General features: G+C 45.6%; 1 protein-coding gene across 4 annotated transcripts in view; it reads left to right on the top strand.

The window, feature by feature from the left end:
- The first annotated feature begins 3,925 nt into the window (after positions 1–3,925).
- PCYT1B (phosphate cytidylyltransferase 1B, choline) overlaps positions 3,926–15,599 on the top strand; it is a 28,300-nt gene continuing 16,626 nt past the window's right edge. For all 4 annotated transcript variants that reach the window (XR_014618893.1, XR_014618894.1, XM_084296464.1 and 1 more), the window contains exons 1-2: positions 3,926–4,055; positions 13,809–13,908. Coding sequence is in view for 2 of the 4 variants with exons in the window: in XM_084296464.1 (XP_084152590.1) it covers positions 3,939–4,055; positions 13,809–13,908 (217 nt within the window). In the remaining 2 variants the exon portion in view is untranslated. The remainder of the gene's footprint in view (positions 4,056–13,808; positions 13,909–15,599) is intronic.

Below are 15,599 nucleotides of genomic sequence, written 5' to 3'. Positions count from 1 at the left end.
GGAGCTGGGACAGGGGAGGGTCAGGCTGGGGGTTAGGGAAAGGGTCTGCACCCAGAGGGTGGCCAGGCACTGGGACAGACTGCCCAGGGATGTGGTCACAGCACTGAGCTTGCTGGAGTTCAAGGAGTGTTTGGACGATGCCCTCAGACACAGGGTCTGATTTTCGGGTGGTCCTGTGTGGAGCCAGGAGTTGGACTTGATGGTCCTTGTGGGTCCCTTTCTACTCAGGATATTCTGTGGTTCCACGATTCTGTGATTATTGAAAGACTGTCCAATTTGAGTCTGTACAAGCATTTTGAGAATATAGTGTTTACTAAAAATCACACCTCTGCTACAGAGATGTGGAAAGAGCCAGATTTTGTTATACCAAATCCCGTGCTTTTACCCTTAATAATTTATAGGCTGTCATTGCATATAAAAAGAAAAAAAAAAAAAAAAAAAAAAAGAAGTATGGATTTAATCCATATGCAATTCAGTAAGGCACTCTCATAAATCAGAAGTACATTTAATTTACTTTAACAAAAAGGCGATAGTTTGTAAGCACTGTGCATTCCTCTGGAATGATGAACTACACCTTACAAATGAGTTAAAGCTACAGTGTCAGATAAAATTGCATGGAAGCAGAAAAGGGATGGTGTTGGAGGCAGTGAAAACCAGTAGGTGTATTTAAATTGATACCTTTCATTCTCTGTCCATGCAGGTGGGGAAAAAAATCCAGAATTGTGGGGTTTTAATCCCAGTCTAAAAATATGTGATTTAACTAATTGGTCATCACAGCAATATGGTATCTTTTTCTTCTATTTTTTTTTTTTGACTACTAATTCTAGCAAGTCTCTCTCTATAGACTTGCCTATACATCTTATGTATATATAATCTATAAGTCTATATATAGAGAGACTTGCTTATACCTATATATATAGACGTGTGTATATATATATATATACAGAGAGAGATTGATAGATAGGTAGAAAGAAACATCGTATTTTAAGTATTCTGTTCCAGCTGTAAGTCATTCCTCCATCTTACAAAATCTTGCAGCTGACAGTCATTAAAGCCTTCAGGATCCAAAAAATGTACATTGAAGCAAAACTCAGCTCATCTGTTAAATATTCAGGAATTTATTCTGTGATGTTTTCTGGAGATGCTTGTCTCTGAATTCAGACCCTATTTAACCATGCCTCTCCCCAGTTTTCCATGGCTTCCTGCTGACTTTTGGACAGGAAAGACTCGAGGCTCTGTTCTTCTGTAACATGACTCAGGTCTAAGTCAGAAGACTTAGCAGCCTCTTGCAGCCTCTCTCATGGGCAGACCATTTTAAATACAGCTTCTGCTGTGGTATTTAGTGCTTGCTATGTACTGAGGCACTTCAAACACTTGGTACTATTCTCTAGGGGCTGCAATACTTTCCCGTCCCTGCTTTTACAGAGGACATCAGAAGCATGGAGTGGCCTGCTAATACAGCAGACCTTAGCCTGGAGACTTTGCTGAGTGTTTACAAACTTCTCTGTAGCAGTAACAGATCTGGACCACTGAGGGCATCTGAGCCAAACTACGGTGTTAGCAAGGGGCTTAGAAGTAAGTCATTAAACTTTGCTGAAGATGGGGGTATTTCTTTGCTTTAGCCTTTAAAGAGCAGAAAGCATTCCTTGTTAACTAATTGTATAATGCACATCATTTCCCTTCTCAAGCAGCTCGAGGTCTTTAATGGGTTCGTTCCCAGTTTCCAAGTACAGGTTGCTCTTCTAGGGATTTTGCCTTAAGGCGAGGATGCCATTAGTATGCATTAAGCAGCACAGCTATGACCTTGACGTAGTAAGCTCAATGAAGTAAGTTTCTTGCTTATCTTAAGCCATCGGAGAAAGGGGAATAACCTCTCTAATGGAAGTAGACACATTAATTCAGATTTCAGCCATGTTGTCTGATCAGTGTTTGTCTGCTAGATTGAGTTTAATATGCATACTATGGTAAAAGCATGACAGAGCTTTTATAGGTGATGGTGTCTATAAGGAACTGAAGTTTATTTAGTTGCATTTGTGTGCATTTCAATGACTAAACTGAAAAAAAGGCAAGGGGGTATTTAAAAATGACAGCCCGAAAATATAGAGGAGTCTGCACAGGAATACTTGTCTCCATGGTGTTCAGCTGCACAAGAAGTCCAGACGGAGATAATAGTTTGTTTGAGAAAGGAGGGGGTTTAAATGTAACAGCTAAATATTTGATATATATATATATATGCATATATCAAACTTGGAGAATGAATTGTTCCAGTTTGCAAAAAGAAATTCCATACAAACAAACAAACAAAACAAAAGCAAACCCCGACCACTACGTCTCAGAGGGAACCTTCCTTGCAATTAAGAATTTTCCCTGTTTGCTGTCTACTCAGTTCAGATCTTGGAATTAGCATTAAGGGGCTCATGGTTTCTGGGCTCGTTTGCATGTGAAATCAATTTATGCACCATGGGACAGGATTTTTATGCATCAGATGTCTATTTGATTATCTGCCCAAGCAGTTGTTGCCAGGAGCTCTGTTGTTAAAGGCAGTGGCTATATGTGCCGTTTACTTCCGAAGAAGTGGCAGGAGGATGCCCAAGAGACCATGCTCAGCCTGATGCAAGATATTTGGTTACATAAAAGAAATTAGATGCCTGAACCATCCCGCTCATCACTCTTTCTCCACTGGTCTTTTAAAAGTTGTCTCGCTGGTAAGGATTTCCAGAAGGCCATCCACTCGGCTTCTCCAGTCAAACCTAATTTTTATTTATTTATTTTAGAGGGTAAAGAGCACATCCTCCAGCCTTTTGAAAGGCCATTTTCCCCCACAACAAGACGAAGAGGCAGTTTAGGATGCCTTGTCCAAGAGCCTATAACATTAATGAAGATCTTCAGAGCCAAGGTGGCCTGGGACAAAGTCTGTTTGGATGCACGTGACAGACCCCACAGCCTTCCCCTGCCTGCTCACCAGAGCGTTTGCCATTATTTCAACTCTCTCTATTAATGAGGTACCAAACATTTTATTGATCATGCTCTTCAAATGGAAGGCAAGAAAGCTTTAGTATACTATATCTCTGAAAGTCGGAAAAGAAGTGAGCAACAACAAAGGTATTCCACTTCCACCTTGAGATTCTGGCACCACTTAACTGGTAACACTGCTGCAAGGGAGATATTTGTCCTGGGGAAACGAGCACCCCCTTTTGGGGCAGATCACCCCCTTTTAGGACGAAGCATCCCTTTGGTCAGGGCACCCCTTCTGGGTCAGAACACCCGTTTTGGGTCAGAGCACCCATTTTGGGGTCAGAACCCCCCTTTTGGGGTGGAGAACCCCATTCGATCAGGGCACCCCCGTTGGCCAGAGCACCCATTTTTGGGCCAGAGCCCCAAATTTTGGTCAGAACACTCATTTTGGGGTCAGATCCCCCCGTCTACGGGGCGGAGCAGCAGGGGGCGGGCCGCGCGCGCAGCCGTTAACGGCCGGGAGCTGTCCGTTCAGCACCCGCGCCCCGGGCGCCTCGCCCCCTGAGAAACGGAGGCTCCTCGTAGCTCAGCTCTCCTTTATTTTGGGGGCCATTCGGCCGGTTTTGGGGCTCTTTATTTCTGCTTTTATTTCAACAAGCCGCGCCGCTCCCCCCCCCCTTCTCCTCACCCTCCCTCCCCGCCTCGCGGGGCCCCTCCCCTCCGGCTAGCGGGCGCCCGCGGGGCGGTGGCGGGGGCGGCAGCCAGCCAATCAGGAGGCCGCATGCAAATGAGCGCGGCGCGGCGCAGAGGGAGGGAGGGGAGGGGGGGATCCGCCCGGTTGCCATGGCGACGCGCGGGCGGCTCCCGGGGAGACCCCCCCCGGGGCGGGCACCCGCGTGACGGCCCCGAGCGGGACCGGGCGGGGGGGGCGGGAGCGGAGCGGAGCGGGGCGGGGGGCGGGGGGGGGGGCGCTGCCCGCGGCCATGCCCGTGCTCGCCCGCGGTGCTGAGTCAGAGCCCGGCCTCCCGAAACGCCCCGGGGATGAGCGGCCGGGAGGGGCCATGGAGGAGCTGGAGCACACCTGCCCCCAGCCGCGCCTGGTCAGTGCCGGGAGACGGGGAGGGGACGGGGACGGGGTGGGGAGGGGCAGGGATGGGGATAGGGAAGGGATGGGGAAGGGAAGGGAAGGGAAAGGAAGGGAAGGGAAGGGAAGGGAAGGGAAGGGAAGGGAAGGGAAGGGAAGGGAAGGGAAGGGAAGGGAAGGGAAGGGAAGGGAAGGGAAGGGAAGGGAAGGGAAGGTTAGCCCAGCCCATGCGCTGTGGTCCTGCAGAGCAGCCCAGTGAGGCGCCAGCCCCATGGGCACAGTGCCAGCCCCACAAGGGCTCAGATGCTCAAGGCCCCTTCTGGCGTTTCCCCAAACCCCGCTGTCACCCCTCGGTGGAGGTGTTGGTGGAGGTGGCACCCGCACGCAGCCCCCAGACCCGCGGACATCCCGAGGCGTGCAGGTCTGCCACTGGTGCAACAGCTTGGGCACGGGGAATCGGCGCACCCCGCTCCCGGGATCAGTCGTGGTGCTAATTAAAGCGTGCTTAAAATCCGGGCTTTGGTAATTAAGCTCAGCGCGGTAGTCGAGACATTTAACGTGGCGAGGAATAGCAGCGCTCGGTGGAGTTGACCTAAATTGACGTTTTCTGCTCGCTAGTGGTATAATTGGAGTGAACTTTAAAGAAAAGTCTGTAATTTGTTCAAGGGATGCTTTTTTGGAGCTTTCCAGTGGGAGTTTGGAGTTGGCTCACGTGCCGTTCCTGCAGGGTGTCCGTAGACGCGAGGATTTCCCTGTCAAAAGCCGAGGTGTAGCAGCCCGTCTGAACACATCACCCCGCGCAGTCTGATGCTTTAAAAGACCTGAAAGGAAGAAGTGACAACATGATGCCAGTATTTATGGTATCACCTGGTCCAGTATAACTCCTGTGGAAATTAGGGTGACAGCTCGAGCACACGAGTAAAGCAGGGATTCATTACAGTGTGTTAGATCTTCATGGGTACCAGTAAATTCATAATGGGCAGCGGAGACATTCAGCTGAATCAAGACTTATGGAAAAAGTGTCCTTATAAAGTGATATGTTGTCAGCCAGCAGATATGCATTGTCTTCAGGAAAAAAAAAATAATAAACTGCAGTTTAATGGGACTACCTGACTTGGTTAGGGTGTAAGGAATGTTGCAGACAAGTGCAGTCAAGTTCCCCTTAACAAAGCCGTGTCTCAAGTGGGAAGAATCCAGGGCTGTGTCCAGAAGAGTTAATCACAGCTCTGCGGATGTGGAGTAGTAGTGGGAGTTTAAAGCTCCCATCAGACGCTTTTAAATATTTTCAGCACATCTTCTGATCCCAATCCTTTGAAGTCAGCGTGCTCAGTGGTGGATCACTGGACAAGTCACATACTTGATCCGTGTATCTGAAAGAGCTGTATGTCTCAGTTAACGTTTTAGTATCGGCTTGTTCTGCGGAACCACAGGATGGTACCTCAGGGCGATACCAGTCTGGCATTTACAGAGGACTTTTTGATGCTTCTCTTTGGTTATTACACGGCTCTAAAATGAGTTATCTGGGCCTCCAAGTTCTTAGTATATGCTTGTATTTAGGAAGCTCTCTGTGTTAAAAGAGGATAAACTTACGAAGGAGCCCAGATTTGAAAAGACGAAAAAGGCATTAGGTTTTTGTTTGTTTGTTTTTTTTTTTTGAAACAGTTGTTGTCCACTTCATTGAAAAAGGAGTTATTTATTTAAAGCCTTAGAACTGTGAATATTTTTAATGGATATCTGTCACTAGGTCCTCTGATTTTAGGCTATGGAGTCTGCTAGCTTGGCAGGAAGTGTCACAGTAGGACTAAGGAAAACCCCTGTATCCTTCAATGAGCAGGAAAACAGGGCACATTGAAGGCAAATCTCAGGTAAGTTTCAATGTGTATTGAAGGCTGATGTTTTCCAGTGTGTAGTACTGTTGTGATATAAATTGCCATTAATTTTTTCCCAAGACACTCTTTGGGTTTTCTTAACCGACTAGGGCATTAATGAGCAGTCTTGCTTCAGTCAATTCCCCCAATCCACCTTTCACTCAGTCTTTGCCTTCCTTATGTTCTCAATGTCCATGTATTTGGAGGCCAGGAAAATCTCTTGTAGAGTGACCCACGTGTCCTAGTCTCAGTGCACCACAGAGAAACAGATCAACTAGAGCCTCCAGCTTTGTCCCTACTGGTGATTTGAATAGTTTTGTGGTCAAGAGAAAAAACAGATAGCATTTTACCAGTCCTGGTCTGCATAGTTCTGCGTTTACCCATTTATTGTCTGGACCAAACTGCTGGGTTAGGCCACTTTTCAATCTATCACTGTCCAATCACTTTTTTTCTTTTTTTAATGAGCATTGCTTCTGCTGCTTAGCCACTGGGATATCCATGGTTCGGTCGCAGGGGCCTTCATTATTTTAACTGCATTGTTTTTAAACGTTGCTCCTGGTCGTATCATGACATACATTCAAGATATGGAAGTTGCCCCCACGTAACTTTAAGGGTCGCAGACCACTGATAGGCTCCAGATCTCGGTGTGGGAATCCCCTGAAGGTTTGCCTGTGTCTACCTATACTGAAAAGGCCTGTAAGTGAGGCAGGCCCTTAGTCTAAGTGGATGGCAGAGATACCGAAGGAGGAAATACAAGAGAGGAAGTATAAAGCCCTCTGAAAATAAAAAGGCAAGTCCCTTGGGGTCAAGAGTTTGACTTCGGTCGCACAAAAACCTCCGCGTGGGTAGCTCGCTGAGGGGTCAGTGTGCACCTTGAGAATTGCTAATCCTCAACCCGCAGTAAAGAAACAGACATTTCAACACCCCACGTTGTTCATCAGGACTATGCCAGGTAGTGTCTTTCACAAAAAGAAACAATGGCAATTTATAAGTACAGTGCTGCAAATAAAGCAAAACCGAATACACATCGAAACTTACCTGAAAACAAACTTCAGAACCTACTGCTTGGCCGCGTCCTTCCCTTCAACATACGGAGAGCTTCTTTTCCTCATTTCTCAGAGACATTTCATGTCTCTGTCATCCAACATAGGCCTCAGTGAGAAGATCTGGGAAAGTACTGCTGGGACCTGAGCGCCAATATAATATTCTCAAAATTGGCTGAGGCCCTTAGGGTTAGTTAGGTCGGTTACGGGAATGAAGTACACTGAAATGGATGTTTCCATGGCAGTACCTAGCTCGTTGTGCCTTGGTCTAATGTGAGCTTACACCCCAGTGAGGAATAAAGGCCTTTCTGCGATGTGCAGGGGAGGTTAGGCACAAAAAACACCCGAATTAGCCAAGGTGAACCACAGGGGAGGAGAGGGCATAGGCAGGTGGGTGGCTGGTGGGCCTGTGCCTGCTGGGTGGGATGTTGGTGGGTACAGGGCCAGGAAGGAATTAAGCAGCTGTTCTCAGGACTTTAGGGTCGGTCTGCCTGAGGTTAGGGCTATGTGATGTCCGTGCTGCCATAGCAAGCCGGGTCCCGTTTGCCTGTGCAGCCAGGGACACCAGCACCCTGTGTGGAAGTACTGTGCTGGGTTTTTCTGCCTAACATCATCGCTGTGAAGGCAGCGGGACTAGCTGGAGACTTAGGAGCTATCCATATGGCAGATAAAGCATGTTCTGCCAAGGCACTGTAAGCATCGGGGCTATTTGAGGTTCACCCTGGCAATCCCAGCAACTGCTCACGAACCTGGGCTTACTTCTGCTGCCTTGTCTTGAGATTCAGAGGCTACGGACTGTTATGATTCAGTAGGAATTAGGCACCAGATACCTTGGGGCCAGTATATTGCAGTAATTTGGAGAATGAGACGCAGGAACACTTGAAGATCACAGCTTCCATGTCATTTTAGGTATCAGCTGCTTTACCTATTTCTTTATTTTTTTATTTTTATTTTTTTTTTAAGAAGTGACAGTGAAATAGAGGTGTCATTAGACTCCGCTAGACAGTTTTCTTATTGCTGCTGTTAAGCAATGAAATGTTAAGCACAACATTTGAAATAATTGCAAGTAAAACCTGCGTGCCTTGGCTCTTTCTATTTTCATCCCTGGATGCCTCACCTCGTTTTTATTTGCAAACAGTGTTTTGACAGGGTCTGATGCATCCTTTTGGAATTATTTCAGATATTGTACTTCCATGAGCCATATATCTTCATATTATTTTTCATGTATGACTAACAGATATATGCAGTTTTAACCAGAGGAGCTAATGCCAAATTTAGGGGCTTTTATTGTGTTTACAAAAGTGTCCCATGTGTCTGTTTTCTCTCACCTGATGTTAATTCTTAGGGGGTCTGCCATCTGTTTACTTCAAATTGGAACTAAGCATAAATATGTAAGTAAAAAGCCTGACATTAGAGGAACCCAGGATGACTTTATTTGCCCAAATATCTTTTAGTTCCTTTACAAGCTTGGTGTCTGCTCTGGTAAATTTTACTTTTTGTAAATGTTGGCTATTACACAAAAGTGTAAACTCTTAAAAATGACCAATATGGTTCACACTTGGGAGCACGTAGCAGTCTTTGCCATGCTTAAAAAATAACTTTAAAAATGGCCTGTAGGCACCAGAAATCTGCTGTGATATGCCTTTTGCTGCATCAAAGAACATCTCATCAGTACACACTCCAAAATGCTATAGTCTCTGCAAAAACACATTGCGACCTGTATTGGTCAGGTCACAAACCTACAGATGTGCTTTTTTGCAGGATTCACAGATGACCTGTAAACACAGGGAGCAAGCATTACACTCTGTGCATTGTATTCCTTGCTTGCAAATACATATCTTCAATACTATTTTAGAAGCAGCATTATTAGCAGAATGTTACCAAGTTCTATAAGCTGTGCTGTTGTCACTGCTATGAAGGTTTGTATTGTATCTTTAAGTAGAAAACCAATGTGAATGGTTTCTCTGCTCTCTCCCCCAAAATGTATTCAAATTATAACATAACATATGTAAGAAATGTAAGAAGAAAGCCTACACTACAGATACAGGAATTACATGTAGTGTATAGCCACACATCCAGAGTCCTGTGCCAGTGCAGCTGGAACTGTGCGCTTACACATTTGTTCCCAGGTAATCTGCCTTCCTTCCCTACGCACACACAGGCAGAAGGCTTACAGTGAAAAAGCTCTTGTGAAAGGCACGGGATACATCAGAGATCTGTTACAAAAGTGCACTGCGCTTCCTGCAGGAACATAGCTCATCCCAGGATGCTTTTGTGTTCCAGCTGGGGAACTGCGGAGAATACTTGCCTTGTGCTGGGGAAAAAGTCTTTTAGTCTTTTTTTTTTTTTCCCCCAACGTAGCACTATTTTGAGTGATGATTTATATGAAGAAGCTACCCTACGTCTGACTTGAAATAATTGATAAAGTATCTTTATGTAGAAGCGCAAGCAGGGATTGAAATTTGGCCAAGTTCTCCCAATATCTCAGCTATAGCTTGAGTGATTTCAGGAGATTAAGCCTTGCCTATATTAAACCTGAAGTTTTATGTATGCTTTCTTTGCTCTATTTTTTGTTACATCCACCTCTCAGAGTCAGCAGAGCTGTTGGAGAACAAGCCAAGTTTTCTTCTGTTTCATGCGTTCATGCTGGAACTGTTCGTCTGTGAAAAGTTCACCTTGAGGCACCCACTGATAACGTTCAATTGCAACTTCCTTGCTCATAAATTTACCTGTTTGGACCAAAGTTACTAAAGGTCACAAATCCATCAGACAGTGGGATTTCCATTTCTCATACCGTTCACTCCCGAACCTCTAAGAGAAGACCTGGGTAGTCCTTCAGAGAGTGTTTCCACTTGCAAAGGGTGTTCGTGCTTCAGAAACTCAGCAGGCGTTTTTAGTTCCCTTTAAAGAGTTGCAGTAGCATTTTGCTCTTAACAAATGCTCCTTAAAACTGATGTCAGCGTTTCCTGCTCTGTAATTACTGTTTGCCAACATCAGGAGCAGGTTCCCAAAATAATCTTTCCTCATATGAGTAGACCTTCCCCACGTGATTTGTTCCAGTGAAATCAGTTATCTGTTTTAAATACTGCCTCGCAGATGAAAGGAGATTACAGCATCATACCTCCCACAGCATTTGCCTGCCAGTTTAATTATTTTATAAGCACAGGCCCTACAAAACTTTGCCTGGATAGCTGTACTGCTTCAAGATCTGAAGTGTTACTGGCAGAACCTTTGATGATGTATAGCTGTTCTCTCCATCCAGAGAATGACCTTTTTGCCTGTTTTTGTTGTGCAGTGAACAAGGTAGTGTAGCTGTCTTAATCAAATAAATAAAAAAGTAGCTCCTTCTATTAGCACATGTTGCATGCAATTACCCTGCAGGCAGAATTATAATGGCAGGTGCAGTATTATGTAGATGGGTCTATGTTTGCCCCTTCTCAAAAATATTTCTGTCTTGTTGCTGTGTAAAAAGAAAAAGAAATACAGAAAACAAACAAACACAACTAGTTATTCCTATTACAGACTGCAAACAAAAGAAGGTGTGAAGGTGCTCATGCTTTTTAAGTGTCATTTCAGTGGTTTGACTCCTGTTCCTCTACAAAACACCTTCCACTTTCTTTTAAATCCTGTGGGAACATAAGCTTTTAATATTTATATTGCTGAATTGCAGCTAAGTTAAATGGTTACAGTAGCCTGAGAGGCTGTGAGGAGGGATAATAAAAAGGCAGCATCAAGATACACCTGAAAATGAGCTACTTCCATCCGTCATATAGGATTTCTTCGTAAAGTGTCCTGGCCACAGAACCAGCTCAGCTGGGGAGTGCTGCCTACCGCACTGCACTCTGCTCTTACTGACTCATGTATCTGGGGAATGCAAAGGCGTTACTGTGTGCAGGAGAAGCTCCGAGGCATTCTTCACCATGGAAAAAAGTGACCGAGGGGAGAAAAGAGAGAGGACTGTGAAATGGTGAAAGATGGGGAATAGGTGACTGTGGAAGGATTTGCTAAAGCTTCCAGTGCAAGAATATCAAATAATCCAAGCAAGAGGCAGGTGCTGAGCAATCAAAATTCATCACTGAACTCACACTGAGGCTGTAGTGCAATGCAGGCTGTTCTATCGTGCTACAGGGTGATGCAGATCTCAGAAGCCTACTTTGGTCCAAAATGCAAGGGTGATTTGGCTTGCTTGGCTGATCACAAAATGTAAGTGTCCAGAAAATAATAAAGGCACAGATAAAGGGAAAAGTCTGTCAGATGAAGACAGAAGGACATTTGCACAAAGTCTTTGTCTACCCCTCTGATTATTGGCAGAACTATAGCAAACTTCTAACGGTACTTTAATGGATTAACCGAAATGAAAAGGCTGCTATATGGATTACTTGCTCTCTTCACCCAATTCCAGTTATTACTGACAAGAAACTGGGAAGAATATGAGTAATTATATCAAGGCAGAAAGATGTTTGATAAATGATTTCTGGGTTTTGATCATTTCTTGAAATATTTTGTCTTATGCTCTGGTAGACAAACCAATCCTGTAATATTTTACTCACCAGATGTTTTTGTTAAGCTCTGCGGCAACTTTTCTGGGCCAGAGACAATGAAATAATATTGGATGTACCAATTGGGAGCTATTGCTGTGTCTCACTTGATCCGTCAGCACACATTCTCTCGTTGACAGAACTTGGCTGATTTTAATTTACCGTGTGTAATGCATTTTAATATCCAGTGACTGAGAGGCCAGAGAGCAGTGGAAATATTGACGAGTGTGGCTCTAAGCCCTTGGCCGTAAAGTGAGCGGTAATGATGAGTGTTTACAAAAACGGGATCGAGGGGAAGCTGACAGTGGTAGTTCTCCATTTAGTGGGGACCACAAGGAAAATCTTGGTGTTGCACGGGCGTTTACACGGACAAAAAGCACTACAGTGTTTGCCTAGTCACAAAAAAATAAATCTTGCTGCGAACCAGGCCTATTTTCTTCAAATAATCTCCAAGGCAACGGCCTCTACCAAGCTAGGATCTGATTACCAGTTGCAGGCCCCAGACCATAGCCATTATTGTTTTAACATTTCTGCCTTCCTCTTTATCCCAGCGTGAACCAGGTGGTGCGGGCTGTTGTGTAACTTGACCTTGCTTGGAGATAAAAAGACAGGTTAGCACTCAGGGATCACAAAGACAGAAGCAAAAAGACGGTATTTAGAAAATAAAGAAAGGAGCTCGCACTGTATGATTATGTGCAATGCTCGACGCTGTGCTACGTGGGTGGCCAGCCAAACACTTCCCTCCCGTGAAGCCCAAGCAGAGATGTGGAGCTTGCCGTGGATTCTCAATTTTAGCCTTGTCTGTGCGGAGACGCTGTGATTTTCAGCACTAATGTATTAAAGTTACCTTGGGTGATTTCCTGTAGCTCTTGAGCTTGCAAAGAAAGGAAGGAAAGATCGAAGAAAAATAAAAGAATTATATATAAAGGTTGAGTGCTTTTGGGGAACAGATTGACTAGTAAATCCCAAAGCAGAAAGAGCTGACAGTGAATCTCAGAGGTCGCCTTTTGCTGTTGTTTTAATACTATTCTCTGAGCTTACCGTGCAACAAGCCAGTGAGCCCAGAGGACAGCAGCAATTAGGCAATACATGTCTTTGGGTTAACATGTCTCAGGGATGCTAAAGAAAATAAATGCTTGGTGATCAAGTGTTCAGCATCTAAAAGCTGAAGAAGTGGTAAATAAGAGGGAAGAGAGATTCTGTTACTATCAACCCTGGGTGCACAAACTGATAGTGACAAACGTGTCTTGTATAAATGGTGACTGTCAAAACCAAGCCAAACCACTGGTGCAAGGTCACCAGGTCCCAGCTGTATCATGGTGGAGGCAAAGTAAGTGAAATATTTCCCTCGGCTTGTCTTAACCACCACCTCATTTCTCAAAAACAAAGCAGCCCAAATCTCAGCTAATGATAGCTTGTTTTTTTTGTGATTCCATAAAGATTTCAAGCCTAGAGCAGGAGAAGCATTTTTTTTTTCATATCAGACCATATGGCAGATAATAAATATCTGAGATTCTTATTGCTGATAACTTCCTACAGAGGCATGGGCAGAAAAAGTAATGTCTGTAGCCAGGTTTCCTGACAGATAATACCACGTCATTCTTCACACGTCCTCACTCTCTCTGTAATATCTTTAGGTTATAAGCTCTTCAGAGCAAGGACCCTCGTGGTGCTCTGATCGCAGAGCATTTTAGTACTGTTACAGTACATGTTGGAGTAGAGAAAGGAATTGCAGCTCAGCTTGCTTTAGCTAGGTGGGACTTCTGGTTGCGGTCTTGGCTTTATCTTGAACGGCTCCTCAAAATTGCCTAAGGTTCTGATTAAAAACACAATAAAACAGCTTGTGGTCCCAGTCATCTGTCCTGATGTTTTGTCAGTGGAAGGAACTGGTGCTTGTGAGGAGATGGCCTGTTTATAGCATTCTAAATCCCGATTAGTTTTTCCAGCTGTGATTTCCACATAGGAGGATGCATCTTGTATCTTGGGCCTTTGGACTTGTTGAGACCAAAGCAAAGATTAAATTGCTTGGACAAATAACCATCAGACCTGACTTTGTCCTGCAAACAGAGCAAGTATGTATCTGCTCTCAATTCACATCGCTCGAGCTTCTCAAGACAGGCAATGAATTGGGTTGTATTTAGAAAGCCATATTGTCGTCATATTTCATACTGTATGAATTGTATATGCTGAAGGGTGACCAGAAAGCAAAAGTCCCCATGGAACAAGCCAGCATTAAGCCTGGTTACAACACAGTTGAATGGTTCTTTTTTGACTATTCGATGGAAAAACAAATTGACCTTGTGTTTTCCCCCCCTTCCAGACTCTGACGGCACCTGCCCCATTTGCAGATGAAACGAGCTGTCAGTGCCGAGCACCCCACGAGAAGCTAACCATTGCACAAGCCCGCCTGGGAACACCAGGTATGTGTGGAGAGCTACATCAGCAGGACCATGGGCACTCCCAAACCACAGGCTCTCCCTTACAGCCCTGTATCAATACTCACTTTTGCCTTCCGTTTGGAAGCAGAAAGGCCAGCCTGGTATCTGGTGCTATTAGCTAATGGGGAAGGAACAAGTAACTAGAGGACCGTTGTCTTCAGCAGGAGAAACAACAAGGGGAAATGTTTCAAGTTAGAGTTTGATGTTTCATGGGTGTCTGCATGTTGGTCAAAAGGAAGGCTTGCCAGCCTGCTCCAGACAGCCTAAAAATTGTGTTGATTAATGGCTACTTTGGGGATTCTTCACATGCTGCCTATGTATGCTGGAAAATGTCTTCTTTCACTCATGTTCTTGTTGACCACATCAGACCTTAAGTGGCCTTAAAGGCCATTTGCCCTTTGCAAAGAAACCATGCCCAATTTCTGAACTCTGTCTAGACATTTTTGCCAGACTTATCTCTGTGATCGGGCTTGGGGAACAGAATGATTTCACAGAAAGTCCCAAATACGTAAAGTACAGTCCGTGAATGTTGGATCTTTGTTGTTATCATCTCTGCTGTCCTTTTGCTTGGAGGTGGCTATTATGTGGCACTGTGGTGGTTTTACTCAGCTGAGCAGCTGAGGTCCACCATGACAGCTCTCTCACTCCCCCTGCTCAAAGGAAAAGAGGGAGAAAATGTGAAGAAGGCTCAAGGGTTGAGATAAGGACAGGGAGAGCACTCACTGTTTATCATAATGGGCAAAACAAACTCAGCATAAGGAGATCAGTAAAATTTATTAACTCTTACTAACAAGGTAGAGCAGTGAGAAACTTAAAGCAAATTAAAAACACCTTCCCCTCCATCCACGCTCTTCTATGTCCCCCCCCAGGTGGTGCAGGGGAACTGGGGATGGCAGCTGTGGTCAGTGCCTGATGCTTCGTCTCTGCTGCTCCTTCATGGTCACTACAGGGTCCATCCCCCAGGAGCAAACTGCCCCAGCACGGGTCCCCCACTGCCTGGGTGGGCGGCAGCTCCCCACAGACCCCCTGCTCCTGCGTGGGCTCCTCTCCACAGGCTGCAGCTCCGGCCCGGGGCCTGCTCCTGCGGGGGCTCTCCATGGGCTGCAGCCTCCTCCAGGCCACATCCACCTGCTCCACCGGGGGCTTCTCCACCCACGGGGGGGCTGCAGCGTGGAGATCTGCTCCGTGTGGGACCCATGGGCTGCAGGGGGACAGCCTGCTCCACCAGGGGCCTCTCCACAGGCCACAGGGGAACTGCTGCTGCCTGCCTGGAGCACCTCCTGCCCTCCTGCTGCACTCACCTGGGGGCTGCAGGGCTGGTTCGCACTCCTCTCTCCCAGCTGCACAGCAGTTTTTTTTTTCCCCTTTCTTAAATCTGCTCTCACAGAGGCACAAACAACATCACTTACTGGCTCTGCTCTGGCCAGCAGTGGATCCCTTTGGAGCTGTCTGAAACGGGCCCTTATCTGACATGGGGCAGTTTTTGGTTTCTTCTCACAGAGGCCACCCCTGCAGCCTCCACTACAAAAACCTTGCCACATAAACCCGCTACACACCGTTGTCAGGTCTGTCATTTGGTAAAGCAAGTTTTACCTTTTCTGTCTGAAGACTGCTGCTGAAAATTTCATGCAGAAAGAAAGAGTTACAAGGGTGACAGCAGGTGGATGGTGAAA

This window comes from Netta rufina (genome assembly GCF_964035555.1).
Source record: "Netta rufina genome assembly, chromosome: 1".
In the NCBI taxonomy this organism is placed as follows: domain Eukaryota; kingdom Metazoa; phylum Chordata; class Aves; order Anseriformes; family Anatidae; genus Netta; species Netta rufina.
The sequence above is the reverse complement of the archived record's forward strand: the minus strand, read 5'-3'. Positions and strand labels throughout refer to the sequence as shown.